General features: G+C 43.4%; 1 protein-coding gene across 4 annotated transcripts in view; it reads left to right on the top strand.

Annotated features, from left to right (window-relative positions):
• The first annotated feature begins 935 nt into the window (after nt 1-935).
• The window catches only part of PTPRM (protein tyrosine phosphatase receptor type M), a 784,215-nt gene continuing 765,895 nt past the window's right edge, over nt 936-19,255 (top strand). For all 4 annotated transcript variants that reach the window (XM_063077465.1, XM_063077466.1, XM_063077467.1 and 1 more), the window contains exon 1: nt 936-1,485. In XM_063077465.1, the coding sequence (XP_062933535.1) occupies nt 1,413-1,485 (73 nt within the window). In that variant the 5' untranslated portion in view covers nt 936-1,412. The remainder of the gene's footprint in view (nt 1,486-19,255) is intronic.

The following is a 19,255-nucleotide window of genomic DNA, read 5'->3' on the forward strand; positions in this document are numbered from 1 at the left end:
GGGTCACTTGTTTTTTTAAATCTTACAATTAAAATTCAAAACAATTGTACTCTTTACTGAAGCACTGAAAGCTTTTTATATTTACTTAATAAGACAGTCATCTAATATTTCAAGACATTATCTGATTCACTCCCCATCTCTCTTCCTCCCCCGTTTCCCAGCATTTTGCACCAGATACAGAAATCACGGGTTATGTCCAAACCCTCGTTTCGGTGTGACCGCCGCCTTCCGTGCGCTGCTCACGGCTCGTTCGGGGCCCCCACGGGACGCCGAGGCACGATGAAGCGGCAGCAGCGCGCCCTGCTTCCCTGGCGCCCGGGCTCGGGGACAGCGGCGCGTCGGGCCCGTGTGGCGGGCTCAGGCTGGCGCGCGGCAGATCTCGGCGCCCCGGCTCCCGCTCCTTCCCTCCCTGGAGCCCGCCAACTTCGCTCCTCCCGCGGCGCGGAGAAGCCCGCGGCCCTTCGGAGCCTCCGCGATCGCCTCGCTCGCCTTCCCCCCGCCGCCGGGGAGCGCGGGCCCCGCTACTCCGGGAGCCGCTGGCCGTGCTCGGTGACACTGCCGTCCGGCGCCGGGCACGGGGCCGCAGGCCGCTGGTCCCACCCCGTCGCTTTCGCAAACTACTCGCGGCTCGTGACCCGGGACAAACTTCTGGCTGAGGCGCAGCGCCTTCCACAGCCACCCTCCCCGAAGCCAGCCACCAAAATAGAAGACACGCCGGGGGCGCCGAGGGGGAGACGGTGGCCACGCGGGCGACCGCCCCTCCCCGCGCGGCCGACGCCCGCAGCGGCGGCGGTGGCCGCGGGGCCGGCCCCAGCCCGGCTCCGGGAGGAGGCGCGGCGGCCGCCGAGCGCGGGGCGCGGCGCTCACGCCCCCTAGCGGGCCGCGGCGGCGCCGGGCGGCCGTGACGTGGGCGCTCCCTTCAGCCGGCCTGCGGGGCACCGCCAGTCAGTCGGGGAGTAGAGCCCCGCGCACAGCTGGCGCGGGCTCGGCCTTCGGCGCGCCGCCGCCCGGGGCTGGGCTCGGGGCTGCCGGCGGAGAGGCGACGGGCAGCACAGGCGCGACCACGGCCACGGCCGGCGGCTCGGGTCCCGAGCAGGGGAAGGCGAGCGGCGGCGGGCGCAGCCGCCGGAACCGAGGGAGGATTTGGGCTCGGCGGGCGCGCCCTCCGCTCCCTCACGCAGCAGCGCCAGACGCCGAGTGGGGCCAGGGGCAGGGACGGAGGACCCGGGACCCTGTCCCCGCGCCCCGGGACCCGCTGGAGTTCGGACTTGTGTAACTGTTGGCACTTTGGGTCCGTGTTCCGCTGTTCACGCCTCTCTCCTCGCTGCCTTGAAATCTAAGCTCCGTCCTCCCGCCGCCCTCGAGCGCCCACCCACCGCCGCCGGGGAGCGGCCCGGCGCGCACTCGGCACCATGGGGGGACTTGGGACTTGCCTGGCCACTTTGGCCGGACTTTTGCTAACTGCGTCAGGGGAGACGTTTTCAGGTAAGCGGGGCCGCCCCTGGGGCGCGCGGGCCGGAGCGGGCGCCCGGGACGCCGCAGCTCCCGAGCGGGAGAGCCTGAGGTGGGCGTCGGGGCCGGGCACGGGGCGCGGCGGGTCGGGCACGGCGCCTGCCTGTTAGCCGGGCGCTGGGCCGGGGGCCGGAGGGGAGGCGGGCGCCGAGCACTCGGGCCGGCGGAGCGGACGGGGCCCCAAGGGCAAGCCCCAGGGCCGGGAACCCCGGCTCAGTCCCCGTGCCCCTGAGGCCTGGGCTCCTGCTTGGAGTTGGGCGCTGCCGCTGCGAGTCCCTGCCTGGCCGGCTGCAAAATGAACAGAGGAAAACTTTGCCTGAAGTTCCCAGCTGCAGCCGCCGGGCCGCCGAGCGTAGGCGCTGCGCGGTCCCTTCCGACCCCTTGCAGAGGCCGGGCCGGGGCCGCCGGTGGCCGTTGAGCCCGCGGCGATCGCCCAGACCTGCCGGCAGCTTTGACGGCGGCGATCTCCACTCGCCTTGCTCTCCCTGCCGCCCCCTGCCCGGCGTTGCTGGCGACCCCGGCAGGTCCCTGGGGCCGCTCAGCGCCTCCGGAGAAGCCAGGCGGGAGATCCTCGGAGGTCCCAGCGGGAGGACTCGGCGGCCGCGGAGGGAGAGGGCAGGCCCCCAGGTCCCAGGCCGCGGCCGCCCTGCCCCCCGCGGGGCTCCCCTCCCACCGCCGGCCCCCTAGCGGAGCGCCGCGGCCAGTGGCAACTTGTTAACCCAGCCGGCTGCCCGGGGGCCCCGGGTGGGAAGGAGGACGGGCCGTGTGCGTGTAACCGTGTGTGCTTGTGTGTGTTCCGAGCCCAGAGGGAGCCCCTCGTGGAGCGGATCTGTGGAGCGGAGTCGGGGGTCAGGCGTGGGGCGGACCCCAGCAAGGTGTCACCGGGGTTTACCGCCAGGCTCGCCTTCAGTGCCTGTAGGACCCACGTGGATGGACGGCAAACGTGGCACATTTGCACACTTTCTTTCTCGTGCTTATTAGATTAGTTTAATTGAGTACATACAACGGTGGCCGTGAGTTATTTTCTTTTTCTTGAAAAAAAAAGAAAAAGAAAAAGAACGCTTGCTATTTGGCCTTAAACTGGGATTGCAAAATAGGTTTCTATGTTTGTTCGGGAGGAATGAATAAATTGAGCTTTAAGAAAAAAATGATGGAAAGGACTTTTAGTATACAGTAAAGAGCATACTTTAAACATTAAAGACGTTCTGACCCCCGGCTCGTGGACACAACTTTTTGCTTTCCTGGAGTCCGGGACCATTGGCTGTTGGTCCTATACACACAGGCACAGAGGGTTGTGTCTGTGCTGCTGAGCTGCGGGACCCTTGACCACTGTTGGCTGCAGAGATGAAGTGGGGCTTGTAGTTAGCTGATTGCTCTGTGTTTTGAAATCCAAACCATCAACTTCAGTAGAGAAATACCCTTTCCCTAAGTTTAATATTTCCTTAACCGTGTGGTAATTGCGAGTGCACCAGAGGATTTAACCTAATGATGCAGTGCTGCGCTGTCTGATATAAAATTGATGCAGATTTTGGCTTGCTTTCTTAGTGAATAATGGAGTAGCACTCACCAGTTTGGGAGCCTTGTAACTCAGCATTAAGAAGCCAAGTATGAGGGCCTTACTGACGGTTTTCTTTTTACTAAGATCCTTAACTCCCTGCCTGGGATTTGTTTAAAGTTAAGCTGTGTCAAATACAATTTAGATGGATTTTTTAATTGTGTGCAAGGGGTTGGAAACAAACACTTATACAGATAGCTATTTTAAACCATGGGTTGATTCATCAGCACTGAAAAGGATTTCAGCCTGGGTGATACTGACCCATGTCCTTGTTAAGGGTGATTTAAATGATCATTAAACCAGAAATAGAATTTTACCAAACTTGAGCCCAGTTTTTCTTTTCGAGGATATATATCTTTCTGTTTGAGTTATAATATTATTAACTGAAGTGTGTTTTCTTTTTTATTTGGAAAGCCAGCTGTTAGTGGGTAAAGGGGAAATAAAGGGCAGTATCCAAGCAATTGCTTAGATGTTGAAACTTTAAAAATTTGAAGTTAGCGGATTTCCTGTGTGCAAGGATCAGATATGTTGCAGTTCATTACATTTTTTTCCTCTCCACTTTGCATTTAGGTAGTACAGGTGTAAGGCACTTAATGCTTTGCAAAAGTCATTTGTTTTAAAAAAATATGTTGGGAAAGTTAATTCTGATGTGTGAGTGACATTGACACTTACTTCTCTTTATGATTTTTCCGGAAATTGCAATAATTGGTTGTGTTTCACCTGACATGGGAATGCATTTTAGAGATAGAGGAGTTAGATTGTAAGTTCCTTGAGGGCAAAGGCAATTTTTTTTCTTCTTGGTTCCCCAGGAAACTCTTAAAATAGAGCCTTAGACCTAATGGGCTCTCACTATTTGTTAAATAAATTACTAATGTGAATCCTGATCATTTGCAAACATTTGAACTGTGTGTGAATGGACTGACATAAAAGGGAGAGGAATGCTTAAGTAAGACTTGACTTGTGTTTTCCTTGTGGGGTTCTCTTTAGGGCACCCAGTGGACTAAATCATGAGGTTTTATGTGATCAGTGGAGGTTTTTTGTGTAACTAAGATTTGTACACAAGACACCCTTCTAAATTCCCCTTCTGCAGTGCTCTCCTGTCCTCTTTTGGAATGGGTTTGGAATTGTTAGGATTGCTATTCATTTCTGAAGCTGTACTACACAAAATTTGGATACCAGACATCAGAAATAGAGTGCTAAACTTATTGGAAGAGGAAATAATTAGAATTTTGCCTTATGAGAACTTTATTTACTTTAAACCTTTCATTTAGAAAATCATTTTCCATCTTTACAATTTATAGCAGAGGTTCACTTTCTGTCTTCTAGGCTTTTAACATTCATTAAAAATAACTTTTGTAAAAAATAAGTAAAACGTGAAGAAGAAAGTTAAATCATTTTACTTTTGCTTGAAATTCTCTTTTCCATGGTGAGAAGCCAAAGAGTTTGCAAATCATTCCTCTTTGACCCAGTTTCATGAAAGCCAAGTTATAACATATATTACAATGAAGCATTTACTTCTGCATTATGATGGGACTGATGTGTTAAGTTCTGTTAAGCGAGCTTTGGTTTGCAGAAAGAGAAGTAGAGACTTGGTTCTTTGCCTCAACTACAATATTTGGAATAGATTAAACCTTAACATAACTTTGTGAATTTGGGACTCTTGTGGAGAAATTTATTTTTCAAAATAATCTTTTAAGGACGTTTGTGAGAAAAATGCTGAAATCTGAATAAAGGCTGTAGTTAATAGTGCTGTACTAATGTTAACTTCTTAATTTTGGTAATTCTACTCTGGTTATGTTAGGTATTAACAATAGGGAAGGCTGGGCAAAGGGTGTGCTTGAACCCTTTGTACTGTTTTTGCAACTCTTCTATAACTCTAAAATTATTTCAAAATACAAGCTTTTAAATTACCCTTCACAAAGGGTGGGAGTAGATTTGTTTAGCAGTTTGATTTATTTTTCTTTTTCAGGCAACTATAGTCATGACACTTTACATTTTTATAGTGCTCTCACTAGGCTGATAATTGATATGAAAAAAATACTTTAAATTTAAATCACTGAGCATGAAAGAAATATGTCAAGAAATTGCTATAACATTCGTAGTGTTATGTGTATGTAAAGAAGAGTTGCTTGAACATAATAAGTTGTTCTGATCTAGAAAATTATAGGTTTTAGTCTCATGCTTTCAAAGGGTTATTTGTTTGGTTTTCAGAAAAGAAGCGACTGACATATAATGATATATGGATAAGTGTGTACATAACTTGAGTAATTCTAGGTGAACTTTCTTTAATGAACAAGTAATTTGAATTATGTATTCAGATGACATAAACCCTATATAAATGAAGCACAGCCTGTAGATTTGGAAAAGTTGGTTTCAGAACTTAAGTATTTCTCTAACAATTCTATAAAAGTCAATGGCTTTGTTTAAATTTTTCATAGTTCCCTAAAATTATAATAAATCCTAGGTCTTGTTAGGTCGTATATATCTATTCTGGTAGAGGAACTATGTTTTAGGTTAAGTATTGTTTCCTTTCAGTTTTTGCTTTAGATTTCATTAAGTTTTCTAGAATAAGCATGTATGTACTCGATGTAGTTTTCACTTAGGGGGTCAGGCATTTTAATGAGTTATCTACTTTTTCAACAGTGTAAACTTTTTCTTAAGGGTGGTGCCCACCATGCATGTTACTTTAATTCTAGGATTCCTGTCTTTGAAAAGCAGCTTTCCCACAAATTTTGTTATGGTCTCACATTTCATTGTGCTTACTATCTTCACGAGTACAACATAAAACATATTCATAGGCTTATTTTATAAGTAAGAGAAAGTTTAATTACTACTGCCTTTTAAACTCACTAATGAAACATTTAAAAAATATATGAAATACTATAGTAAACCTTTCATTGTAAGAGGATGCAGCTTCTCGGGTTCCTAAAATACTGTGGTGGTTTTTGGTTTAGTCATCAGAAAGCCTGAGTTTACACTGTAGCTCTGAAAAACCCAGCAGAGAAAAATAAGTAGGGTTGCATTGGGTGGGGAGGAGGAAAGGTTTAGTCATCAGGCTTCCTAATCCATAGTCTCCCCCAATTGGTGGGGCAGCTGGCAAGGCCAGGGCATAATTAAGGGGCTGGAAGTATGTGAGAGCAAAATAAAAGAAGATAACAAGGTGAGAAGAGAAGGACTATGTGCTCGGGACCAGCTCTGGAAGTCTTGGGCTGGGGGCACTGCTCTTATGTCCTCTTTGCTGTTAAGGGGGAAGCATATGGACAGGTGAGGGAAGACCATCCAGAGTGACAACTGTGCAGGTAGAATATGCTGACACCCTGCACCCAGCGGCTTCAGATGTCCCTGGGCTTGGGGTATTGAGTCAGTGTTGGAGGTGAGGTGGGTTTAAACCTGTGCTTCTCAAAACTTGGAGTCACCCTTCCAAACACTGCTTTGTAGGGCCCAACCATGGTGAGATGGACGTAGAAGGTCTGCGGAGGAGGGTCCCACAGCATCCCCAGGTGATCCTGGTGTGTGGCCACACTTGGAGAAATGTGGTTCTAAAAGAGGAGTTTTTAAAGTGTTGTCCTTGGGCCAGCATCATCAGCATCACTCTGGAAGCTGTTAAATATGCAAACTCCTGGTCCCCAGTCAGAAACTCTGTGGACTGGGTCCAGCAATCTGTGTTGCAACAAGCACTCCAGGGGATTCCATACATCCTGAGATTTAAGAACCTCCCTTGTGAAAGAACTGGGATCCTCATCCAGCATTAGCAGCCTCCCTTGACAGGAGCGGAAAGAGAACTAGGGATAAAAATATAGTGCACATCTATTCACTTCTGAGCCTTTTGATTAACTGCCAAAATTATGAACACCGTGATGGGAATCAGCTGTGACTCTCTGACCACCAGTGTGACATTTCGAATAATAGTCTTATCTGAGGAAGATATTGGATCCAGCCAGTTGTAAATGAAAAAAGTTTTCTATAATTTTACTTACCTCAGTGTAAAATTTTAATTAAAATTTGCTGTAATGTTTAGCCACTGGAAATTTCCTTGGATTCATATTTGGTATAGCAGATATTTATTGGCTTATTATAATAAGTGTGTGGCCCAATGTGTTTCTTAAAATAATGCCTTTGATTCGGGTAAATATTTATTGAGCATTTACTGTTTATAAGGCCCCCTTTATGAGATGGTAATGGGCAAAGATAAAGAAGATACAGTTATCATACTTTGAAAAGTTGTACTGGGCCGAGCCCGTGGCGCACTCAGGAGAGTGCAGTGATGGGAGCGCGGCGACACTCCCGCCGCAGGTTCGGATCCTATATGGGAATGGCCGGTGCACTCACTGGCTGAGTGCCGGTCACGAAAAAGACAAAAAACAAAAAACAAAAAGAAAAGTTGTACATCTATTAAAAATTTCAAAACCTACTAAAATGCAAGAGAGCTGGAAGTCAACATATGTAAAATTTAGAATTTTAATATGTAAGTGTAAAACTTTGCCTTTGAAATGAACTCAACTTCCAAATAGAAAATATAAGGTTTTTATTTTATATAGTTTTTCCTTTAGCCACAAAAGACAGTCATTGCACCTCTGTCATTTAATACTCCAGCAGACTTTCCAGAGACAGTGAGTGATTTTCACCAGCTGGCCTGCCTCCTGCTGCTGTGCCTCCTGCTGTGATCCATGGCTGATCTCTAGGTGTAGCTGCATCCTAAACCCACCCACCTGAGCTGAGAAAGGCAGCTTTGTCCATGGAAGGCTTCCTGGACTCCATTAACTTACAGCTAAAGAAGGGCATGATAGTTAGTGGACCTTCATCTCTTTGCATGTGCATCTGCTAACTCTTTACTATAAAAATAAATTCTTCAGTGGAAGTTGTATTCCCACTAGTTGAAGTTGTAGTTTAGTTTGTTGTGATTCAGCACTGACCTAAAGACAACTTTAGACTCATCTGCAATAATCTTACTCATTTTATTGTTCTTCTTTGCTGTATGATATGTTGCTGCTAGTCTGTCTATAGCGGTAGAAGGAAGAAGTACATAGATTCGCCAACTAAGTACGAGTTCATGCTAACCTTTGGGGCCATTTTGCAGTAGACCAGAAAAAGCTATGGAATGAATGGCTTTGAGTAGGTGTGTAACATCTTTAGGAAATGGTTTGTATATACTGCACTTACATCTGTAAGAGATTAATTACTTCTGTGGTGTGGAGGGTTTAGGTATACGATTTAAGAAGTCTTAAAATTTGCATGTAAATCGGATTCAGTCATTTTTCTTGTTTAAAACTCATAAGACTAATGAGTCATTAAAAACTTTCTATGCAAAGCACAAGTGTTGGGCCCTGGATTGGAAGTCTGGAGAGGGTGGAGGATCTGATTGACTAAGGCTGTGGCTTACCTTAGAAATTGGGGCTAACGGGAAAGGGAAATGATATCTCAGGCTAAGAGATCTGCAAGGCATGCAGGGGAGAGTGAATGAGAGTAAAGGGTCAGAGGTGTGTCAGAACTGACAAGGTTTCAGAATCATCCTTGGAGGAAAAGGCCACTGTTCCACAGAATGATTTATTTCAATACGCAACAGCCCGAGCAGAAGCAAAGCATTTAGTTTCTTACGGGCTGCAAAGGATAAAAGCTTATAGAGCATCAGTTTGTTTTCAGATGGTTGAATGTTCATTTTAATCTCTCCTATTTAATATGCAGAAAGCAGATTTATTGCATACAAGGAAAGGAATATGTTTTAGTTTGGGTTAATGTGGAAGGCAGAGGCCCCTTTACTTCTCTCCTTCTTTCAGCTGTTGAATCAAAATGGGATCACAGGTGGGCTTCTGAGGGGGGTGAAAAGGAACTGAACCACACCCTTTGTACAATCTGTTTCTGATGGATCCTTTTATAAAAATTAATTTTTTTATCATACATTTTTATAGCGTACAGTTTGTCATTTCAGTACATACATGTATTATATAATGATCCAATCAGGATAGTACATCTATCACCCAAACATTTATCACTTCTTTGTGGTTATAATATTCAAGATCCTCTTTTCTGACTGTCTTGAAATATACGGTAATTTTAGCTCTAGTCACCCTAGAGCACCAGAATTTACTTCCCCATCTAAATGTAACTTTGTACCTTTTACCAACCTCTCCCTTCCTCTCCCCTCTCTCTTTCTTTGCCTCTGATAATCACTGTTCTACTCTCTATTTCTTTTTTTCTTTTTAATTTTTTTCAACTTAATTGACCTATGATAATTGTATATATTTATGGAGTACAGTGTGATATTTGGGTATATTTATACAGTGTGCAGTGATCATATCAGGGTATTGAGCGTATCCATCACGTCAAACATTTGTCACCTCTTTGTGTTGGAAACATTCAAAATCCTCTCAGTTAGCTACTTGGAGTTATACAGTAATTTGTTGTTGACTGTAGTCTCCCTATATTGCTATATACCACAGTAGATCTTATTCTTCCTATCTCTCTATAATTTTGCATCCATTGACCATCCTCTCACCCTTACCCCTCCCCCCACCCCCTACCAGTCTCTGGTAACCACTATTCTATTCTCTGTTCTGTGAGATCAACATTTTTAGCTTCCACGTATGAGTGAGAATATGCAGTATTTCTCTTTCTGTGCCTAGCTTATTTCACTTAATTTTTTCCAAGCTCATCCATGTTATTGTGAATGGCAGAATTTCATTCTTTTTTATGGCTGAGTGGGATTCTATTGTGAGTATATACCACATTTTGTTTATCTAATCCATTGGTGGACATTTTAGGTTGGCTCCAAATCTTGGCTATTGTGAATACAGCTGCAATGAACATGGGAGTGCTGGTATCCCTTCCACATGTTGATTTCCTTTCCTTTGAGTATATACCCAGTGATGGGATTGCCAGATTGTATGGTAATTCTATCTAACCTCCATACATTTTCCATAATGGCTGTAGTAATTTACATTCCCACCAACAATGTGTAAGAGTTGCCCCTTCTCCTATCCTCACCAGCATTTGTTATTTTAGGTCTTTTTGATAATAGCCATTCTAACTGGGGTGAGAAGATATCTCATTGTGGTTTTGATTTGCATTTCTCTGATGTTGAGCATTTTTTCATTTTCCTGTTGGCCATTTTTATCTCCTCTTTTGAAAAATGTCTGTTCAGCTCCTTTGCCCATTTTTTAATCGAATTTTTTTTTACTATTGAGTTGTTTGAGTTCTTTGTATATTTTGGATATTAATCCCTTGTCAGATGCATAGGCAAATATTTGCTACTATTCTGCATGTTGTCTCTTCTCTTGGTTGTTTCCTTTGCTGTGCAGAAGCTTTCTAGTTTAATATAATCCCATTTGTTTATTTTTGCTTTTGTTGCCTGTGCTTTTGAGGTCTTATTCATAAAATCTTTGCCCAATCCTATGTCCTGAATCATTTCTGCAATGTTTTATTCTAAAATTGTTATAGTTTTGGTTCTTCCATTTAAGATTTTGATCCATTTTGATGTGATTTTGGTATATGACGAGATAAAAGTTTAGTTTCATTCTTCCATTTATGGATCTACAGTTTTCCCAGCACCATTCATTGAAGAGACTGTCTTGTATGTTCATGGCTCCTTTCTTAAAAATAAGTTGGCTGTAGTCTGTAGGTACAGAGGCTTACTTTTGGATTCTCTGTTCTGTTCCATTTGTCCATGTGTCTGTTTTTGTGCCAGTACCATGCTGTTTTGATTACTATAGCTTTGTAGCATAATTTGAAGTCAGCGAGTGTGATGTGTCTCACTTCATTCTTTTTGCTTGGGATTGCTTTGGCTATTTGAGATCTTTTGTTGATCCATATACATTTTGGGATTATTATTTTTTTCTATTTCTGTGAATTATGTCATTGGTAGTTTGGAGATTGCATTAAGTCTGTAGATTGCTTTGGGTAGTATGGACATTTTGACAATATTGATTCTTCCAATTCATGAACATGGGATGTCTTTCCATTTTTTTGTGTTGTTAGTTTCTTTAATTGGTGTTTTATAGTTTTCCTTGTAGAAATCTTTCACCTCCTTGGTTATTTGATGGATCCTTTTTGATCTCTCTTCTCAGTTTGACTAGCTTGAGGTACTTTACATCATGTAATAGTCAAATGTTTGAAATTGACTCATTACCATATTCCGTCTAGCTATATAATTCTAAAGTGGTTTAAATCATCCCTTTAAAAATAAACACTGGTAATGTATAAAACCAAATTAGTGAAGAGTGTTTAGCATGTAGTAGTTGCTCAATAAATATTTGTGGACTGAGTGAATAAATGATTGAATGAAATTCCCTTGGAGAAGAAAAAATCAAATTACTTATGCTTTAAAGTTTAGTGCTTGATGTCATTAGCAATTTCTAGGTGTTGCTAAATTTAAACGAAAAAGTGGTACCCTTTGTTAATTAACTATGTAAAAGTAAGCCTATAATTTTATCATATATAATAAAAATTTATAAATCAATTATTGCCATAAAGTGCAATTTTGATATAATACTGATCACTAGAAAATGAAATTTATTGTGTGGTATATTGATCATGACTGTATTCTAGGGAGATTTGATTTAGTCAGTGGTATAGTAAAAAAACCATGGTATCACCATTAAGAAGCTTCCATGATGTGGAATAACATATGTATCTCTGCTGCCTTTTATTTCTGAAGTAGAGTGAAATTAATTACACTTACAGAGAGATTGGACTGCATCACAATAACGTGAGGCTTGTCTTCATCACAGTGAGCATGCTCTTGTTCCTTTTTCATTCAGGGTGGTCTACTCTCAAGTAATAAAACTTACTAAAAAGAGGCTACTTTGACAACCTCATATACTGTGTTTTCTGCTTTTGCCACTTTGGACATCTTGATCACTGAATATGGGGTAAAATTTCCATGGCGAGTCAGGGCATTGGTGTTATGTTCTGGTTATATGTTACGGGGTTTGCCCCCTAGTCTCTCTGTCAGTTACCATTGTCATCCCCTATGTGTGGCTTGTCAAAAAGCCTCTCCTTTTCTTTCTTGCTCAGTGGGCAGGGATCCCCTGTGTGGCAGCTGGTTGAGAATCTTGTTCCTGACTTTTGGTGGCTTTGGGGTGCCGCCTGCCCATCAGAGAGAGATAGGAAGCAGTAGGGGTTTAAGGTGGTGCATCAGACATGGGGGTCCTTGAGATATGAAAAAAAGGGCAGAAGCCCCTGGTCAGATCAGGTATTCCTGGTTTTGAATTGTTTCCACCTCTGAATAGCCATGTGGCCTTGGGGCCTTGGGCATGTTAATTTCATTTTGCTGAGCCTCAATCTTTTTTCCTGGAAAAACATCTTGTAGGATTGTTGTAGAGACTAAATCAGAGAACCGGTGCCATGATGTTAGGTGGCCTCTTGAGGTTTAATGGTCAGGATAAGAGGAAGTCAGTCTCCTCTTCCATCCTTTATGTACATTATAGGGTTAACGGTATTTACTTACTGTTTTTACAAGTCAAAAAGTGTTGAATATTGGCAATTTCATATGGTTCAAACTAACAGATCCCCTTTCAGGATCCAAGATTTTGATAGTTGTGGTGCCGGGGGCTATATATGTGACATATAAGTATGTGTACGCGGTTATGTACATATATATGCTATAAACATATGGCCTTTTAAAAGAAAAAAAACCCTGAAATTAGGAAAATGATCACCTTAGAATTGGCACCATGGAAAGTCAACACTACTCAGTACTGTGGAAGGAAGCATTGGGCACCTGCATTGGAGTCACCTGAGGCAGTTGTTAAAAATGTAGGTTCCTGGTCTCCACAGATCTACTGAGTCAGAATCTCTGGAGTGGGGCCACAGAAACGTAATGAAACACCTCAGGGTGATTTTAGTGCTCATTAAAGTAGAAGAGACCATGACCTTGTGCGGTACTTATCACATCCTCTCGGAGTAGTGTTAAGAAGCCATCTGAGGACCACTACATTAACTTTTTCATAACAAACTGGAATCGACTGAAGAGTATTTCTTCTGGCGTCAGAGAAAATGAAGTATGAAACAAGGCATCTTATAGACACTTATTTGCTTCATGCCCATCTTCCTACCATTTTACTTGGTGACCTCCAGTAAATGTGATATCAATCTGGAATTTTTAGGATATAGTGAAAGAATAAAGACATTTCAGAGTAATCAGAATGCAGATTATTTTAGATCTCTAAATTTGCAGATTTCAGCCACATTTTGAGATGACTCATTCAGGGATGATTATGAGACAAGATGATCTGCAAAGTATTTTGGGAAGGTTATTTTCCAGCATTTATTCCTTTATTCATGTTTAGTGAAACATATGGACACTGTAGAATAATCTGTCTGAAGAACCCCATAAGTACGGACCAAAAGCTTGTCGTTTTGTTTCTGATAGTTCCTAAAAGTCTCACAAACCTCGAAATGGGCATTATAGCACTTGAAATTTCCACTAGCTCCTCATTTTGGCCAGGAAGAAAGGTGCTTGTCAAAATGGAGTCTCTGGGAGAGGTGGCTCATTAACTTTTCTTAAATATGACATCCTCAACTAGCTGTCACCTTGATAAGTTGACATCCTTAGATTTCTTACTCGTAAAATAAAGACATTTGACTCAAGGATATATAAAATCTTTCCAATCACTTAAGGAGTATAAGTATTGTCATCTACTTCTGTCTTAGTTTAAATTAGTTTGTCAGATAGGATGGTGTAAGAGAATGGGATCAATTGGTCATTTTTGATAGGTGAGGATGGGAGAAATGTCTGGAACATTGGGTCCTGTCTGAGAGGATGCCTGATGGAGCACAAGGTTGCTTTCTGAAAGGAAGTGGATGCTGAAAGGCTGTCTGGAGGATTTCAGATGCTTTGCGCCTTCACCTTAGGCAGCCTCTACACAAGAGAAGTTTATTCTTTCTCTGTTGTTAGCATTCACAGGTGCCACCAAAGGCTCTGCAGCGACGACACTGTTAGGCTTGTGATTTTCTACTTAAATATTGACAACATGGATAAGTCTTATTTTGGGGGCTTTGAAATGATAGTGTGTGAGAACCATATAGTGAGCACTAATTATGTGCTAGGTACATGCTGAGAGGATATGATATTCTCAAGCTTACTGCTTGCCCAGTACCTAATAAATGTTTAGCTGAGAGAATGGATGGAGGCTTTGGGAGGTAAAGTTGACTCCACGATCACGCTGGCCAGTCACAGGAACTGGGGTACATTCACCAGGTTGTGTCTCCCTTCCCGTGCACACGTACTTGGAGTTGCCTTTTCCTGATTTATCCTCTGCTTTGGTGGCATCCACCTGTATTTAGTGTGCTCTAAGAAAAAGCATGTCAAATGTAGTGTTGTGTCAGTTAGAAAAATGTTGAGTGATGTTGTATTACATGATGTAAAACCTGTGTGATGTCCTTCTGGGGAGATTTCTTTCTGGGCCTTAGTTTCAGGAAGAAGTGTGATTTTCCTGTGCAGTTGGTTTCTTCTTGTGGACACAGTGAGTTATATAACCCATCAAGTTTTCCTCTTTCCAGTGGCTGTTAGAAAGCCAGATTCAAATGCGTGTTCTGTAATAGTTAGAACTTTTTTTATTGAACAGAAAACATCAGTCAAAGCTGGCCTATGTCAAACAGGGAATTTGTTGGCTCTGGTAACAGAGAAGACCATGGATGGGTATGGTTGTCCCAAGGGCTCACCCCAGTCATCAGAATTCTAAATGTTCCTCTCCAAGCACCTTTCCTCTCTACGTGATATTCCTAAGGAGTTATGGGTTAAGTCCACCAGCTCCAAGCCCAGTGGAAAGAGCAATTCTCTTCCTCAGTAGTGTAAATCACTCTTGCAATTGGGCTCCAAGAACAAATAGGTTCTGTTGCCAGTTGAACAGAGTGGACAGTGCCTGTGCAAAATGCCACAAAAGGCCCAGAGTGGTCGTCTGTGCAGTAGATCTTTATTTCTTGTTCATTTTCCTGGCCTGATTCTTAGACTCCTCTCTGCTTTTCTCACCTCATTGTAATTTACTTTGCTGTATCTTATGTGTCATTATAAATGCATTAAATCTTTTTGGAACTTGGTGGTGGTGACAGAAAATAAATGAGTTTCAAATCTTACCATTGAGTCCATGTTCCAAATGCAGTTTTGTGTGTGTGCATTTCTTTTACTTCTCATTGACACCATAGGACACATTCATAGCTCACTAAATGGAGAACACAGGAGTGGAAAGAGGATATGGGGATTATAATAGCCCAGTTCAGTAGTTCTCAAATTTATTTTTTGAAGCATCAAAATCTTTGGGTTAGGCAAAATTTTACATAGGTAGAAATGATTAGAAATCTTTTGGTCCAATAAGATTTAATGAGGACAGATTTTTTTTTTTTTTTAAAGGCTCTCCAAATTGGGAAACAAGTTATACTGGCTAGGTACTGCTGTGTAACAAACCACCCAAAACTTAGTTGCTTAAAACAACCACCATTTACTGTTTTTATGTTCCATGGGTGGTTCCACTGACCTAAGCTGGGCTTGGTGTACTTTGCATATGAGTCTCTACTCAGCTGGTCTTGGTGGGCTTTCTTGTAATTTTGGGGCTGGCTGGTGGTAGGCTGGTCTAGGATGGCCTCTGCTGGGACAGCTGCACTCTCCTTTGTGTGGTCTTTCATTCTACAGCAGGCGGTTTCCAAAGAGAGAGCAGAAGTGCATCAGGGCCTGTGGGCTAATGCTTGGGAAGGGCACCCTGTCACTTCCACCTTGTTCTTCTGGTCAAAGCCAGTCACCAGGTCAGCCTAGAATCAAGGGTGGGGAAATAGACCTCATTCCTTTGTATGTGTGGCTGCAGGGACACGTGGTGAAGTGTGTGGATACAAGGAGAGATGGAAAATTGTACCCCACACCGGTGGCTACCAGGACCTAGTATGACTGAGATGCTCTGCAGAACACAATTTGAAAGTCACTGGCAGCATGAATAAAAGGAATGTGGGGTTGAAAGACCTGTATCCAAGGACCAGCCCTTCTACTTACTGTCATCTGAAGGGAGAAGTTGTTAACCTCAGTGAACTCAGTTCCTTGTCTGCAAATAGGGTCAATCAGTGGCACTGTGATTCATGGGTTCACTTCAGAGATCAAATGCTATGACTTTTACAAATCCCTGTATCTCTGGGTATATTCTGAAGGTGATAAAGCCTCATTAAAGCTGAGTTCTCGTCCTTGCTATGCCATTTACCAGCTGTGAAGTCACAGCCCCTCTCCAGCCCAGTTTCTTCATCTTTGAAAAGGGGATATAACCTTCTTGGCCATCCAGTGTAAAACACAGTGCCTGGTCTAGAATACTCTAGTTGGTGTTATTTTTGCTGGAGCCCTGTGACCAGGGAATGACCTTGGGCTGTTTTTCTCTTATGTCTGCAAAGGCCCAAGGGTGTGGTTTTCCCCAGCCCCATTTGTAATCCCACTCATAAATTTTCTGTGATTTCTCCTGGTTTCCTAGGAGCAAGGGAAAAAGCAGTACTATAATTGCATGCCAGCTAGGTGTTAATATCTTCTATTTACTTCCCAAAGCGATCCTATAAAGAGAAAATGGCGGCACTGGCATTTTAGGGTTTATGGAACTGAGGCCCTAACACATTTCAGAATGTCGCACAGACAGTGAGCACAGCTTATTTCAGATCCCAAAGTGCTCCTTCTCCCTTGGCCTCTTGGACCAAAGCCTGTTTTCTTCTTCCTGCCTGTTGGGCCCAAAGCACATGTTGTAATTTTCAAGGATGGCTTAAGTATTTGTTGTAATTTCTCATTTTTAGGTTAAAAACAATTGTAAAATTGGTGTAGCCCAGCAGTGCAATGTAATTACTGCTATTTTATAGTAAATTAGAAGGGAAAGTGCTGAGCTTCTTAGTAATTTGAATGAAATTAATTGATTAGAGAATTAACCATATTTTTCATGAGCGGAGGAAGGCAGAATGTTGTCTTCCCCCAGTTTCAAATCCTCTAGATGGAATTGTGTTTTTGTAATTTCTTGAGTTTTGTATCTGCACATCTGATTAAGGTGAAAAGTGTAAAATCCTTTGTAAATCTCTTGTCTGTGTGCATAGTGGTTTCAGGAGCAAAATGACACTAAGGTCAGAGATTATTTTAAAACCTTTCACTTCACGTGGTGGTGAGCAGATCTCAGGTGACTGAAGTTAATCCCCTTTTCTAGAACAAATTGCATTGTCTTTTGAAGTTTGACAAAGGTAAAGAAAGCATGTAGATCCATATCTGAAGGATTTAAAACAATAGTGAGTAGAGTCTAATTGTATGCAGCACAGGAAAGAACTATTCATTATACCATAGTCTACAATGTCACGTACTTTATTTAAATCACTTTGTCTTTGGGGAGAATTACATCAAAATAAATTGTGCACTAACAAAAGTAGAATAAGTGAATATTAAGAGAATATTAGCATTTTTTAGAGTGATTTTTAAAAATTTATGGAATTATCTATAAAATGATGGTCATCATCAACAGATGCATATTTGTATGTAAATACTTATTTTGGAAAGACTCCTGACCAGATGGAGGTAAAATAAGAGGTTTGTTCCTTGTTAAGGATGAGAAAGACCCCAGCATGGGATTTAGGAGACCTGAGTCCTGATGTGTGGCTCTGTTACCATGCCACATGTGATTTGGGCCAGTTCACTGTGACTCAAGCCCCAGAAGAGTAAAATGGATAGTATAATAATACTGAGTACCTAAAATGATTTCGAAGATTAGATGAAATAATTAAAAATTGCTTTCTCAGCTGTAGAGCACAGGTCACCTGTGACTGACCACTGGCTTTGTGGCTTAGGGCTTCAGCCTGGGTCAGGATGTGTGCTACTCCTTCTGACCCTTCAGCTGCCCTCCTAGGCCTGCTTTAATTAAATAAATAAGCCACTAGCCGCAGGGTGGTTGGTTTCTAATTCTAGGGAAAATGCTATGAAGTTGGCATTTTTTTTCTCTTGGGGCACTTTCTGAATGAGGATTGTTTGTTCCATTCCACCCTTCTCCCACCCCAAGATTATTCTTTCAGGCCTCAGTTTTATAAATTAAAATGGAATAGAGTGTTGAGAAATCCTCAAAGACTGGAAGAATATTCAGGTGTTGTTTGCAAGGCATATTCGTTTCCAAAAATAATACACTTACTTAAGACAAAGAGTGAGGTGAGTTTAGATGAAGCCCTTGCACCCAAAAGAGGCTCCTGGGCCATCTGCTGGTGAGGACCCCATGTATGAATTTTGTGCTGAGGCCTTGGGTGCTGGGCCTGTGCTGGGTATTGAGGATATGAGGGTCTCCAAGATGAGGGCTTGCCCTTAAGGAGCTCACAGAAAAACTTGGAGGGTGCCCAGGTCAGCTGAGCTTTGTATTTCTAAATAGAAAGAAAGAATGTGGACGTTAGGGAGGGAGAGGGGAGGCAGCTCCCTCCCAGGGCTAGCCTGGCTGGGGAGCTTGAGGCCAAGTCTGCAGGAAGGAAGGCCATGAGAAAACTGAAGGAGGGCTATCCAGGGGTCAGCTGCAGAGCTGGAGGTGTGCAGCGTGTCTGTGGACCCTGCGCAGGAGGAGCTGCCCTGAGGCTTGCAGCCGCTACTCAGGCACTCCTCAGTGGAGGAGAAGAATCAGCCTTTAAATATTCTCCTCAAATGTGAAAGAAAGTGAGCCAAGATGCCAGGTACCATTCAAGCTTTATTAAAGAAAGAAATCTGCTGGGCTGTGCTCAGAGTGGCACAGGGCCCAGGGCTGCCCTGAAAAGGGGACAGCACCAGGTGTGGGGGTGGTAGAGCTTATACAGTGCGCCAAGGGCTGGCTGATACCATCAAGGAGGGTTATTATGCTAATGTGGATTGGGGTGGAGAACTGCATCCTTGCAGAAGCAAAAGGGGTTTCTGTTTAAGTCAGGAGGCTTCTCCTAAAGGGAAGGGGGTAGGGGAGGGGAGGAGGTGGGCGGCGCCATTTTGTACTTGGGCTTGTCTAAAGTGGTGCTGGTTATGTTGCAGATCTCTTAAAATGTTTTTTTTTTTTTTTCCCTTTTAAGATGTGATGCCTCCAAGAGGGTGTGTTTTAGAGGGCAGTGGTCATCTGCTTAAGGAAAAGGCCTGGGACATTGCAGAGAGGAACAACTTTGAATGGTTTTTATTTATTTTTTTAGACTAGAAGATCGTGTTGTTGGTGGCTTGGCAACTTTTCCTTTGATCCCCGGGGAAGATCCCTTTTGCTGCTGGACTTA

The sequence above is a fragment of the Cynocephalus volans genome, chromosome 13 (genome assembly GCF_027409185.1).
Source record: "Cynocephalus volans isolate mCynVol1 chromosome 13, mCynVol1.pri, whole genome shotgun sequence".
NCBI classification, from domain to species: domain Eukaryota; kingdom Metazoa; phylum Chordata; class Mammalia; order Dermoptera; family Cynocephalidae; genus Cynocephalus; species Cynocephalus volans.